The sequence below is a fragment of the Melanostigma gelatinosum genome, assembly GCF_949748355.1.
Source record: "Melanostigma gelatinosum genome assembly, chromosome: 9".
In the NCBI taxonomy this organism is placed as follows: Eukaryota; Metazoa; Chordata; class Actinopteri; order Perciformes; family Zoarcidae; genus Melanostigma; species Melanostigma gelatinosum.
In genome coordinates this window covers 5,464,498-5,477,274 of record NC_136642.1, presented here as the reverse complement: position 1 = coordinate 5,477,274, position 12,777 = coordinate 5,464,498, and the positions used below count along the sequence as shown (strand labels likewise).

The window sequence follows — 12,777 nt, the reverse complement described above, 5'->3', positions numbered from 1 at the left end:
AATTTAATTTAGCTTTTTAATTTGATGACTTTCATGAGAAATGGATTCATAAATGGACGCTTTGCTGTAGAAACTACTCCTTCTCATCACACTGAGCAAAAGCATCTAAATAGACTTTGATGTGGTGCACAACATCTCCTGCATACGCAAGCAATACCACAGGGTGGAAAGAGTACTCTATTAACATGTAGAAGTACTCTTACTTGACATTAGTGTTACTGAAGTGGAAAATTGCTCCTCAAGTGGGGCAACAGCCTTTTTGAAGGCAACACAGAGTACGGTAAACGAAAAAACTGCCGATTTGGCTTTTAATGAAGTCGTACTGATCGTCACTCTGCGAACGTTTCCTCAGAGACTGATCCATGAAGTTAAAAACAAACTGAAGTGGGCTCCCCTCCTGATTACGCCTTAATTGCACAGCTGTAGGCTACTCTCAAACTGCTGCTTTTTTTTAATGCCAAAAGTAGTAGATTACCTAAGAATATGCGAGAAAAACAGCGAAAAACGCGCACGGAAAAAGAAAGTCAATTAGAGCGCTCGCAATTCCACCTCTGGCCCAAACGAGTCACAAACACCTGACCGAGCCTGTTATTTTGCTGAATAACTGCCACAGACTAAAAAGGTGATGTGCTACTCACACATGTAAAACAGCCTCAACCTTTTAAGTGCAAGACAAGTCTCTGCACTCCACCTCATCACCCTTGACGTCTTTTCCCTCTCCATCACAACAGCACCTGGAATAGTGACACGTAAATGTCCTCGGCAGAGACAGTCTGCGGGTCCCGGGGCAGTGCAAGCCCAGCTTATTGCTTTCCCCCACAGCCCCGGCCTTGCTTCTTGCCCCCTTAGGCCTGGCTCTAATGGGCGAGCAGGGGTCATAAAGTGGTTGTGTTAGTGTTTTCCTTTTTCCAAACCATGTGACACCAGTTGTTCACCCTCCTCACCGGGGCCTTTTGTGAGGCCTGACAGGCTGTCAATTCCAGGCGGAGGATGATTGTAGAAGGCTACATGCGTTACCTCGAGGTCACACCACATTCCATCCACTGAAGGCCTGTCTTCATCAGCTCGAAATAACTTTCAATAGCTTTTTGCAGCAAAGCCTTACAAGTATTGCTTTGACTCTGCGGAGTGCGTTTGGTGCCGTCTCATTCAAATCTAGACATGTTTCTTTAAAAAAATGACCTGAAGCGCAGATCATTCTTGTAGATGAATGATAATTGGGGTAAGGGATCGTTGTTTGTTGAGACTCCCACCAACGATTATTAACGTGTATTTGTTGTCTCATCCCTCTCACAGGCTTGAGGAGTGATTTTTGGCCGTCATCAGAGTTTGAGGGGAGGACGAGAAGACCTTCACGGTGACACAAACAACCCCAAGACACAAATAGACGCCCACCCACACACACATGCAGTAAAGAGTGCGTCATTCTGAGAACAAACTGCCGAACACTCTACTTTGTACAGCCAATTACTGAAAAGCTATAATAATGGTGACCCAAGCATTATAATTGAGCCACTGTTTAAAGAAATGCTTTTTATGTAAATTAAAACATTTGATTTAGATGTTGAGTTTATCAAATGTATTGGGTGGTTCTCGCTCAGTAGTCCTGAGATTACTTGCAATACTTTATCAGTAGATTGTGTTTTTATTAAGACTACATGTACAACCATGAGGAAATTTGACTTCTAGTTGAATAATGAAGACATCTTGTATTCATCAGCCAACTCTCTGTAATTTGTTCGCATACTGCACTCATGTGGTGAACCAGCAGTACTGACATTATCCTCCCAACCATTTCATATGTCCACTACTTTAAGCAATGGTCCCTGTCAAACATCAGAAAAAGAAGTTTTGGCACAACTTGTTGAAATAATGTCTTATGATACGATAGTTATTTGTTATTTGAGAGGGTTTTGATATAACTGTTTGTCCCCAAACTATTATACATCATTATAATGAGGTTAAGTGATTATTTGGGCCTTATAGAAGGATGTCTACAAAAGATTATATTCAAAACATTTGACCAACAGGGTGGAAGGCATACAAGGCTTACCGACACCAAATCAGAAATGTACCAGATGACTCCGTCTCATTTATGTTTTTAAATTAAATGCATTGAAGGCTTAAAATGTGTTTGCATTCATGGCACCCTTCGTAAGTAATCCCTTTGCTTTGAGCACAACAAATATTGCTGTTGTATTAAATCTTGAAGGGGTTAAAAAGAAAGGTTCAGATGTGTATCAGTCTGTCTTAATACTCACATGACTATACTGTAGAGTTGGCGGTCACTCCAGATAAAGATCCTGAAGACAGCGAATCATCAGCGATCAATATTTCAAGTTACATATTGGCATGAGAGTATTGTATTTATATAGACTGGAAAACAACGTCTCTAAAGAGTTCATGTGTAATAAATTCCTCCCTGGTTATTATTATATAAACTTTCAATTATGACTTGCAGAAATTTTTTTTTTTTTCTTTTTAAAGAAAACTTAATTTGAATTCACTAGCAGAAATGCATTCTTAACCATCAAATCTTCACCTCTGTGAGAGGGATGAGACAACAATGCTATTACTGCTCAGACAATAATATGACGATATGCCATCAATCTGAAATCATTGAGACAGAGCTGTGAGCAGCAGCACTGATCTGGAAGGTCCTCACATGATTTCCTCTGTATTGAATTAAGAAGTGCAAAATACCTGCGACCACCTGTAGTGAAACGGGCTATTATAGCATTTGTTTGACTGCACTAAATGTACCCCGAAAAAAACATTGCTGACTTAGTGTTTACAACTCTTGTTTTATTATGATAGAATAACCATATAAACCCATTTTGTATTGACATCTGCAACAGAACCCTGACTGCCATTACATTAATGACATTGATCTTTATACCTCTCCTAAAGCATTCACTGCCTTCTTCACAGTTCAGTCCAAAAGCTTCATAGTCCACAACCCTTCACTCCCGCCCAGCCTTCAGTTTCTCCTCCACCGTGTGATCCCCCCTTGAGCCTCCCATGCAAGGTGGACTCTTAGCCAGGGAGGGGTTACTGCCCCACTGCTCAGGAGTCTTTGCCTGGATAGCCAGGGCATGAACGCAGCGACTCAACTCTTCTTTCAAAGCCTCGTTCACCAGACGGTGGCGCTGTATCAACGGCAGACCATCAAACTGCGAGCTGACGACCAGGACACGGAAATGGGATTCAGAACCCGGGGGCACGGCATGCATGTGGCTTTCATTGTGGACCTCTAAGTGGTCCGGCTTGAGTTTGTCGGTCAGTTTGGTTCTTATAGACCTCTCAACGGGCCGGCTCTGGTCTGGATCCATGTGTGGTCTGAAGTGGGCCATTGGCCGGCTTAAGGCAAGACTGGTAGAGATGGGCCGAACACAGCGGAGGACAGTGGGAAGCATCAGAGGTTGTGGCAGGAGACCACCTATGAAAGCCAGATGGGTAGAAATACAGGTTACATGATATTTAATGATCAGAAAGATATTCATGTTGTGGTAGGCATACTGATGAGATAACAAGCTTTGGGGTGTATTAAAACGCTGCACTGGTATCGGCTTACTGCCTGTTATCAGGAGATACCCTGAGTTAAAGAACTGGAAACGAATTTAGAAGAGACAAAGCTGGATCCGTGCATCCCTATTGAATCACAGGTCACCTGCTGTACCAATATCTAAAACCTAATAAAGTCTCTTAAGAAGAGAATCAGCTTGTTGCGGTGTTATTGTATTAGCCTGCTGGTCAGAGTTTAAACACAGCTCTCTGCTCGTTGTTATTTTGCATTTTTAAGTCTCATCTGAGAGCTGCTGATTGTTGGAACTAAGGTTGAATACGAAATGTTCTGTCAAATTGTGTGTTTAATTGTAACACGACTAAATTGACCAAGACACCACCACCTTTAACTAAAGACCTCCATAATAAACATAATTGAGACCATGTCAAAAGCTGAACCGTATAATATAAGACAGAAATGTATTCAAATATAATGTACAGGTTAACGTTATATGTAACTGCAATGGTGCCTTATACGTTGTGACATTTAATGCCGGTAATGTGCCTGTTTGGCTGATAGCTTGGTGGCTAACCATTAAAGCTAAACGTAAGCTAATTCACTGCTCGTTTGCTAGCATTAGCTGCTTAGCACAATACACACCCAAATATGTAAGAAAACTGAGAATGTAATGGCGTCTGTTAACAGGTTTATAAAGGGTAATGTATCGGTCTGTGTTTATGAATACACTTAACCAAGTCATGACGCAAACGTGAAGAGTTGAAACGTGAGAGAGAATTGTGTGAACTACTCACCTTGTAAGTAAAGTCAAGTTGCGTCGCTGGTATCATACGCAACACTCACCGGAAGTGACAGCACACACGCTGGGTTGTGTAGTTTTTAATACTTTGTGGTCCTGTAAGCAGCATCGTTGGCAGCTATAGGATATTTAATCATTTCATTGTCTGATATTAGAGAGTGGATCAGAATGAATAGAAAATGACAAGTGAACAGTGGCGGCTGGTGGAAAATTGTCACGGTATGGCTGTGCCACATCCAATACATTTCTGCAAAGATCCCAGTATGATTTAATGCAAAAAACATTAAGGGATCAAAAACGCATTACTACTTTGCAGTTCAATATTTATGTATTGTTGGATGATGAAATCAAATTATTAAAAAACTAAAGTAATTTGATGTCCAAGTTCGTAAAAATTAAATTCACTTCATCCAAGGCTGGTCACACCCCATACCAGTTGGTGGCGGTAATGCGCATATGAGTTGTTTGCCAAGCGCTAATAAAATTCAGAGAAGAAGAAGTAAGCCGGCAACATCCGCCAACCTGCTCTCGTACGTACGTTGCGTCGATCAGCCGCGTACTCAAACCAACGACACATACTGGCATCATGGCGGACGTGTTGGATCTTCATGAAGCGGGAGGAGAGGACTTTCCTATGGATGAGGATGGTGATGGTAATACTTATACGTAAAGCCACAGATAGCAAGGGCCCCACGACTCAGGCGTTCAAACAATGTGTAGATTTGAAGGTCTACATTCAAATTAGCCGTGACTACTGCTACTGCGTGGTAGCAGGCCTGAGAAATGCTAACAAGCTAATGTGTGTTACTAGCTAAGCTAACAACGCACTAGTGATTCATTCAAAGCTCTGTAAGATAGGTAGCTCGTGGTTGTTGCAAACTCTTTAACGTTAGCTCCCTTTTACAAAACAAGTTTATTTTTTATGTATTTCCCTGGATTCAGGGCGTGGTTTACATACTTGAAGCTATAACACACGTAGCGTATTGTTAGCCGCCGTTAGCACGCTAGTTCAGTCTGTTCTATAACGGTAGCTAATAGCTAAGTACCGTTAAGATGCACTAATAATATAACACTATTTTAGTGTCGCTTTTTGATTACCCCAGCGTTGACCGCAGAAAACCCATCCACAGTTTAGTCCAGTAAAAGTGATAACGTGTGATTGTTGTGAAACTTGCAAACGTAAGTATGTAACGTTAACGTTGGTAGTGTGCATTGGTTTTCATGTATTCAACTGTTCTTCCTCAGAGAGCATCCACAAGTTGAAGGAGAAAGCCAAGAAGAGGAAAGGACGAGGCTTTGGCTCCGGTGAGTTACCAACTGTTTTAGTTTGTTTCATGTGATCTCCTACTGCAGCTTCTTAATACAGTTAAGCTAGTCAGCAGTGTTTCATATTTCTCTGTGTTGCTGTTTCCAGAGGAAGGAGCCAGGTCCAGAATCAAAGAGGACTATGATACTGTGGAGCAGGATGGGGACGAGCCAGGCCCGCAGAGATGTAAGTGTTGCAGTTTGTATTAGAAATCTAATTTAGTTTAAATTCAATGCAAATGGCTGTCTAAACTTCACATTAGTCAACCTGAAGTGCCTCTGCGATTAACCGAGTTGCTACCTTCTCTTTTGTTTATACATTTAGGTTACTTGATCCTACAGCATATCACACAACTTATGTTTGAAATCTGTGTTGGCACCTGTTATTGTGTTTTTTAAAACTTCTTTATCTCAATAATGTATTAAATGTGTGAAAATGAACAACCAGCTAGACTTCTTTTTTTGAGTTTTTGATTGTTCTCAAGTTAGATTTGGGAAATACAGCGCAGCTCTCCAATTTTAGTTTAATAAGAGGCACAAAGTAGGCTTTATATCGGTTAGAGCTAGCTGTATTTATTTTTACGTTTTGCATGGAATGAGAGTTTTAGTGATCACACCTCTACGTGTCATTAGTTTACCTCGTTAAAAGTTTGACCCCTGACACCTCTTCTTGTCTTTGTCTCGGTGTAGCTGTGGAGGGCTGGATCCTGTTTGTGACCGGTGTACATGAAGAGGCCACAGAGGAAGACATCCATGACAAGTTTTCAGAGTTTGGAGAAATCAAGAACCTGCATCTCAACCTTGACCGCAGAACGGGTTTCCTCAAGGTGAGACAGATTTCCAAGCAAGATGTGTTCACATTGAGTTGATGGACACCTGTTACTGTTAATTTTGTGTTATTTATTGACTCAACCTGTAGGCCGCCTGCTTGCTTTAATAAGTCACTAATGTTATCTTTTACTAGTACAATATAATCGGCTATTTATAGAACACATTACCTTGTTTTTCAAACAATCTGATGGACGGTTCACTTAGATGTTGACCTGTGTGCAGTTCTTAAATGAGCTTCATGAAAATAGAATAAAAATATGATGGCCACCCCGATAGTTAATATATTTTAAGATTGTTTGATTACATTTTGGTGGCTAGCTTTGATACATTTTTTTTTTTTCAAGAGTGCCCTGCAGCTGTTTGCGATGGGTCTTCTCTTGCGCTGTGCACAGGGAGGAGGATGCGCTCGCTGCAGGAGTTAATAATTACAAACAGTTTACGTTCTTGTAACTACTGATTCATAAATAGTTTTGTATAAATATATACATAGTAATAGATAAAACGTAGTTGACGCTCTATAATGGGTCTACATACACAGTATGAATAATATTTCCCCTGATTCTTCTCTATGCATGAACATACAATTGAGTTTTCCATCAAAGAAAAGTTACACAAATGTTTGTTTGTGCTGCCCATTACAGTTCTTAAAAAGAAAATCTGAATCCTAAAAAATCGAAATTAGAATTGTCCAAGAAAATAGGTCCATCTCCACTAAAAGCGTTGTTTTTAATGCAGCAAAAGCACTTCCCGTGCCTAGACTGAAGAAAAAGACAGAACAAGACAGGGGGGGGGGTCTACTCCTTAGTGTGTTCCAGACAAACTGAAATGCTTCACGCACTCCTAATATTTCTGTGTGGATTTTTAAAAATATTTTGTGGTCAAAGCAGCGTACAAGATATGAGAAAAAGGAGAGTTGTGGCTCTGATGGGGTGTTTTCCTCTTGTGTGCTCGTTTGGGGGCATTAGCATTTACACTACAAAAGAAACGAGGTCAAATGGTGGTTTGAGTGATGGGATCACAATGCTTCTCGTTTGTCGTTTACATTTGTATTCAGCGCTGTCTACTAGTGATCAGATGGCCGAAGACAGATTTTAAAACAAAGTCTAAACAGGCTGTGACAGAATCTCCAAATGTCATGTTGACTCAGAGAATGTAACAACTGCTCTAGATTTCCTGAATCACACCAATTGTTACGAAGATGTAAAAAAAATTCAAATGGAGGGGAATTCAAGCAGTTTATATCCTATTAGATGATGGAATTTCTTTACATTCATAAATGTTTTATTTTTCCTGACTCGGTCTTCATTTGTTGTGTTTAGAAAACCAGACTCCTACTTTGTCAAGCAGATATTTGTTTATCTATATAAATAAACCATGTTGTCACTGCTTCTTGCTAATGGCGGTCTGTAAACAAATTACATTTGTCGTATTTTATAAAACTAGAAGTCTCATTTTAGCACATGGTAAATCTGGAAACGATACAGACATGTCAAGAAAGACCAAATTGAAGTGATCAGAAGTCGACATATTTACCCAGTTGTTTTATTGCTGTTCAGCACAGCACTCTTCAACTTTCCTCCACGCCACAAGGTGGCAGCATTGTTTTAAATATGAAATAAGAACAAAGTATATTTGCCCCCGAAACATCCCATTTCAGTGAGTACAGAGAATCTCCATCACATGCTGTTTGAATATTTAAATGTTTTAGAGACGTAACATGTCTCGTTGGTAGCTGAGCTTTTGTTTCCCCAGTGATCCCACGCTTGTTTCTGCAGGGCCATTCTGATAATCAGCCCAAAGCGTGTAACACTTAGTGATCAGGAGACCTGTTTTCGGATGTGTTGTACATTTTAATTGTAAAATGCTTCCAAATTCCCAAGCAGGGATGCCATGAATGTCTAATAACTCCCATGCTGTCCTGATGACTGTTCCCAGGGATATGCACTGGTGGAGTATGAGACCTACAAAGAGGCCCAGGCAGCCATGGAGGGGCTCAATGCTCAGGACATGATGGGTCAGCCTATCAGTGTTGACTGGGGATTTGTCAGAGGGCCCCCCAAGAACAAGAGGAGGTGAGGGTGCTGTGTGTTTGGCTACGGAAACGGTAACTTCCCGGTAACGGGAGTGCTGTCAACATTTTACATGTTGCACTTCTTAACTCTTACATTTACACTTACACTTACATTTCATTTTTTAAATATACTGCTAATTTCAACAAGTTAGAGTATATTGCCCAGCTCATGGTGGTTGCAAAGTTGAAAATGTAGCTTTCTAAGCTGTCTAGATAAGGGATGTGTGATCTAAATCATTTTATGTAATGTTTTTTTTATGGTAGAACACACCACTTAATATAATTATTCAATAACAGAGCTGTGTTTTTTCACAGGACTGGCGGACGGAGACGCAGCAGAAGCCCGGACAGGAGGCGGCGTTGAGTACAGTAGTTGTCATTGGCTTGAGGGGGTGTCTGTCACTTTTGTCAGGCAATTCATAATCCTCTCATCTTCTCATAAGAAACACATTTTTGTACAATATTTTTGACTTGTTTGCCATCTAGTTGTGCATGTTAAAGTATTGGGACAAGTTGTTTTTGAAAGCTTGAATAACAAGAATCAATTGGCCTAACAGCAGCATTTTCTGTTTATTGTAAATTGCTTATGCTGCTTTAAAGTGCAACAGAAAGATATCCATCCAGTGATTTACTTTCAACACCAACATGGTTATGATTCCCTTACAAATGTTGTTTGTTTTCTCAATGGTGCGTGCATTTTGCTTTGTTTTATAATACTTTGGGGGGAAATTAAACTTTTTAAAAGGTACTTGTGTGCACTGTTGTGTTTTTATTTAGCCGTGCTGATGACGTAGCGTTTACGTCATGCTAGATGACCTCACCCATGCAATGGTGCCACCCGGGCTATTTCATCAACTCCAAAGCACCTGTCACTCTGGGCTGTGAGTGCCACACTCATAGGCTACTTGGACAAAACCCACTAGCCCGTTATTTTTTTCTGCAGCCAATTGGCAAGCGAATGCTTTACACTCTGTCCCTCTCATTTGGTGTTTACTCTATTGGGGGAACATCAGTCAAAGACCCCGGGTATGCCCATTGGTTCTTAAAAATGTCAATGAAATCGACTCTTCTCTCTGATTGGATGGATCTTCTTCGGGGGGGGCGGGTTCAAATTCTTCGGCTGACGTTGTTGTTGTAAGTGGTGTAGAAATTACTTTGTCGGTGGTGGTGGTCCTGTTTGGGATTTGTACGCGTTGTTCCACTAATGAAGATGGTAAAAAGTTAGGAATTGTTTGTCCCGGAAACGTGTACGGTATTCAGAAGTTGGTACTTCCCGGGAAACTAAATGGGTCGATGACAAAATCCTCTGCGAGGCCGTGGAAGGTAAGCTTGTAAAGAGATACTCTGGCTACTAGCGTTAGCTACCGTTAGCTGCTGATTAGCCAGGCTTGTAGTAGCCACTTGCTATAGCCAAATGTTACGTTCAGTCTACGGAAAAATAAACACTCCTTTGCAATGATAATTCATGCACACGTACGGCAGTTTGATGTAACCGACTAATACGTGAAATTAAAGTTAATATCTTGAGTGTAAACCGTGCACGAACCCCATGCGTTTGAACGCCTCAAATGCGTTTATGTAAGGATGTGTATTACTATTGTTCTTTGATATTTTCTGTCAAAGATCAGTCGTAGCCGTAATGGCAGGCTCAGATTCATAATTTTAAGACGGTAGCATTGATGTGCATCTATTATATCTGGACACTGAGCAGATTGACGAGCAGAAGTGGTCGCTGAACACGTTAGCGTTTCTTTTTAAGCTGTCAACTTACGTTTATAGCTGCGTGCACGTTTATTCTTTTTAAAGTTTTGCTGAACGGGAGATCAGTTCTGTATTACAGCTTTTTATCAGTTTACGTTTTTGCATGAATAATTCACTTAAATTGTCACAGCTAGCTTTCTAATAGCTCACAGTCACGATTGCGATTATCCGAGCCTCGTTTAAGGTGCATGCGTAACGTGACATTTACTTATTAATTTGGGGGGGGGGGGGAATTGTGGAGTAAAGTCCTTTTTCACGAACTGGCAATTCCTAACGTGTAACCCAAAAAAAAGACTCGTGTCATGAAGCTAACGTTAAGTGGCTAGCGCGAGATCATTTCTTCTCAAAACGCTGCTACCAGATATGTGTGACTAACTGCTGGTTCATTCGGTTCAGTGCTCCGTGCTCTTTTTTTTTTCTTTTTTTAAAGAAACTAGAACTTAGGTTATAGTGTATTTCCCCACATCCTCGCGATGTGAGAGGGTTAGGGTTACACTTACCCTGAATTATTCAGGTCTTTCTGTGTGGCCTCTTTTGTTTCGACACCAGGACAGGCAAGAAAAGTAGGACATAGGTACAAGTTCCTCACAGGGACTGTTTATGTTGCTAAAAAAAGCCATAACCTGAGTAGGAAACCCCACATACAAGGTTGATAAGCTGGGTGTTATGTTGTAGGGAAGATGAAATGCATCCAGTCCTCCCACGTGAACTCATTCCTTTCTTACTGCTGTGTTTGAAATGCGGCACACACACACAAACAAACTGCCTGTCAGTTGCAAAGAAGACTGTTGATCAGTAGCAGTGATGAAAAGCTAGCGTGACCTCCCAACTCAATGTTAGTAAATATGCAGATAAGCAGCCCATGTGTTGCATGCATTATTGTGTAGTTGTACAGGTCCACCATGCACTGTGGCTAGAAGATGAGGAAGATGAGGTGAAGGTGGCTCTGTCGGCCTTCATTATGCAAGTCCTCAGCACTTCCAGGAACATATTGATGACAGAGATCACCTCGGGCACGTATTTTAAGTAGGGTTCAGCATCCTCCTGTTGCAATTCCCATTCCAAACTGACTAGGTGTAAAAGGAAACATATTAGTGGTAAACACAGCAAAACCACCATTTATCTGCTTTGTAAGTAACGCGATGGAGAAGACTGGAACCGTTTTGTGAATGCTTGAATGGCTTTATCGGTCAGTGCACAAAACCAGCCAGTAGATAAATCCATTCACAACCTGCAGCCAGCGACGCATAACAAGGCAGCGTCTTTAAAAGCCCTTTGTTGCACTTTAGCTGTCTTAAAAACAGCAACATTTACATCTTGTTGACCCAAATGGAAATATGTGGCTTTGCATTTTGCAGCTTATCACACAGAGATCTCCAACACTATTCAAATAAGCTGCGGTCAGCATTTCACAGTAGAGTGAAAATGATACAGATGAGATGAGTGGTGAGAATGGTCAAATGTTTTCTGTTACCTTTAATGGCCATATTAATATGTAGTCTTTGAGCCAACGTCTTGATGTGGCAAAGTTGCTCGACCTGGTGGCAATGTGGTTATTGACACACCGTTCTGATGTGACTCATAGCAAAGTGATATGATTGTAGAGCAGTGAGGTTATACACAGACTAGAAAGTAGGTTAAACTTGGTAAACATGTTTCATCTGGAATAGCGCTTCTCTCTCTCAGGTTTTGTGTTACTATCTTAACTCTCTCTCGTATCCGTAATATCTTCATGGATCTTGTTAACCGTTAATGTGCTGGATGGCTGTGGCTGTTGTGTGCGTGTGTGTGTGCGTGTGTGTGTATATAGTGTTTCACAGGGTGACTGTGCTGCTTCAGAGGGCATGACAATTTAAATTAGTCTCTCGCCGGGCTCCCCCAAACAGCTGCTCACTGTGTGTGTGTGTGTGTGTGTGTGTGTGTGTGTGGGGTGGGCGTGCGCCAGAGATCCAGTGTCTGTTTTCAGAGCCGGGCCCATTCGGCCATGGGGGTATTCCCATGGGATCTCTCAAGCACGGTCAGATTAATAAGCAAGTAGACGAGTGCTTCTTCAGGTTAGTGGGACAAACGCATGACGTTTGTGTCAAGTGAACATGTTCCACTGAGTTTTGCAGCGGTGCATGCTCTCAGCCTAGAGCAGGCATCAAATCTCAGCCCCGATCCTTCTTTTAGGACACTGAGCTGCTTATGTTATTGACAAGATGAAGAACGGTTGATAGGAGGAACAGTGATACGAAAGGGGAAACTGCCTCCATCCCCAGAGTGCCACAGGGATCAATAGGTGGCTTGTCTCCTCGAGGCCTCTGTGTCCAGACAGCAACTCATAAAACTCTTTGGAGCCCAACCCTCCCCAGCATGGCTGGTTGCCTGCCAGTCTTGTGACACAGCAGCCAGCCAGGGCCCAGGGCTGCTTCTGTCAGGGTGGAGAGACCCAGAACTGAAGGCGTCTACCTGTGGTGCCTGCAGCTGCTCCACTTTGATCAACAT

General features: G+C 41.7%; 3 protein-coding genes across 4 annotated transcripts in view; 2 read left to right on the top strand and 1 right to left on the bottom strand.

Annotated features, from left to right (window-relative positions):
- Positions 1-2,790: 2,790 nt before the first annotated feature.
- Positions 2,791-4,365, bottom strand: bola1 (bolA family member 1). The gene is made up of 2 exons (XM_079275659.1): positions 4,318-4,365; positions 2,791-3,439 (listed from the first exon to the last, which is right to left on the bottom strand). Exon 2 carries the CDS (start codon positions 3,414-3,416, stop codon positions 2,964-2,966), a length of 453 nt encoding a protein of 150 aa, XP_079131785.1. The 5' UTR covers positions 3,417-3,439; positions 4,318-4,365; the 3' UTR covers positions 2,791-2,963.
- Positions 4,366-4,855: 490 nt separating this feature from the next.
- rbm8a (RNA binding motif protein 8A) lies at positions 4,856-9,277 on the top strand. 2 transcript variants are annotated; one of them, XM_079275154.1, is made up of 6 exons: positions 4,856-4,969; positions 5,568-5,627; positions 5,737-5,814; positions 6,318-6,454; positions 8,394-8,530; positions 8,845-9,277. In XM_079275154.1, exons 1-6 carry the CDS (start codon positions 4,909-4,911, stop codon positions 8,891-8,893), a joined length of 522 nt encoding a protein of 173 aa, XP_079131280.1. In that variant the 5' UTR covers positions 4,856-4,908; the 3' UTR covers positions 8,894-9,277. The 2 variants fall into 2 exon arrangements, with proteins under 2 accessions (XP_079131280.1, XP_079131279.1); XM_079275153.1 differs by having other exon boundaries at positions 4,874-4,975.
- Positions 9,278-9,751: 474 nt separating this feature from the next.
- Positions 9,752-12,777, top strand: part of otud7b (OTU deubiquitinase 7B) — a gene marked incomplete at its 3' end in the record, with an annotated part of 28,328 nt that continues 25,302 nt past the window's right edge. The window contains exon 1 of the mRNA XM_079275987.1: positions 9,752-9,852. The remainder of the gene's footprint in view (positions 9,853-12,777) is intronic.

What these genes read in the sequence shown, in the direction of transcription:
- bola1 (XM_079275659.1), bottom strand. Translation starts at nt 3,416, where the DNA reads ATGCTTCCCACTGTCCTCCGCTGTGTTCGGCCCATCTCTACCAGTCTT.
- rbm8a (XM_079275153.1), top strand. Translation starts at nt 4,909, where the DNA reads ATGGCGGACGTGTTGGATCTTCATGAAGCGGGAGGAGAGGACTTTCCT. An exon ending in GCAGAACGGGTTTCCTCAAG is followed by an intron (nt 6,455 to 8,393) that starts GTGAGACAGATT and finishes GACTGTTCCCAG; the next exon opens with GGATATGCACTGGTGGAGTA. An exon ending in CCCCCCAAGAACAAGAGGAG is followed by an intron (nt 8,531 to 8,844) that starts GTGAGGGTGCTG and finishes GTTTTTTCACAG; the next exon opens with GACTGGCGGACGGAGACGCA.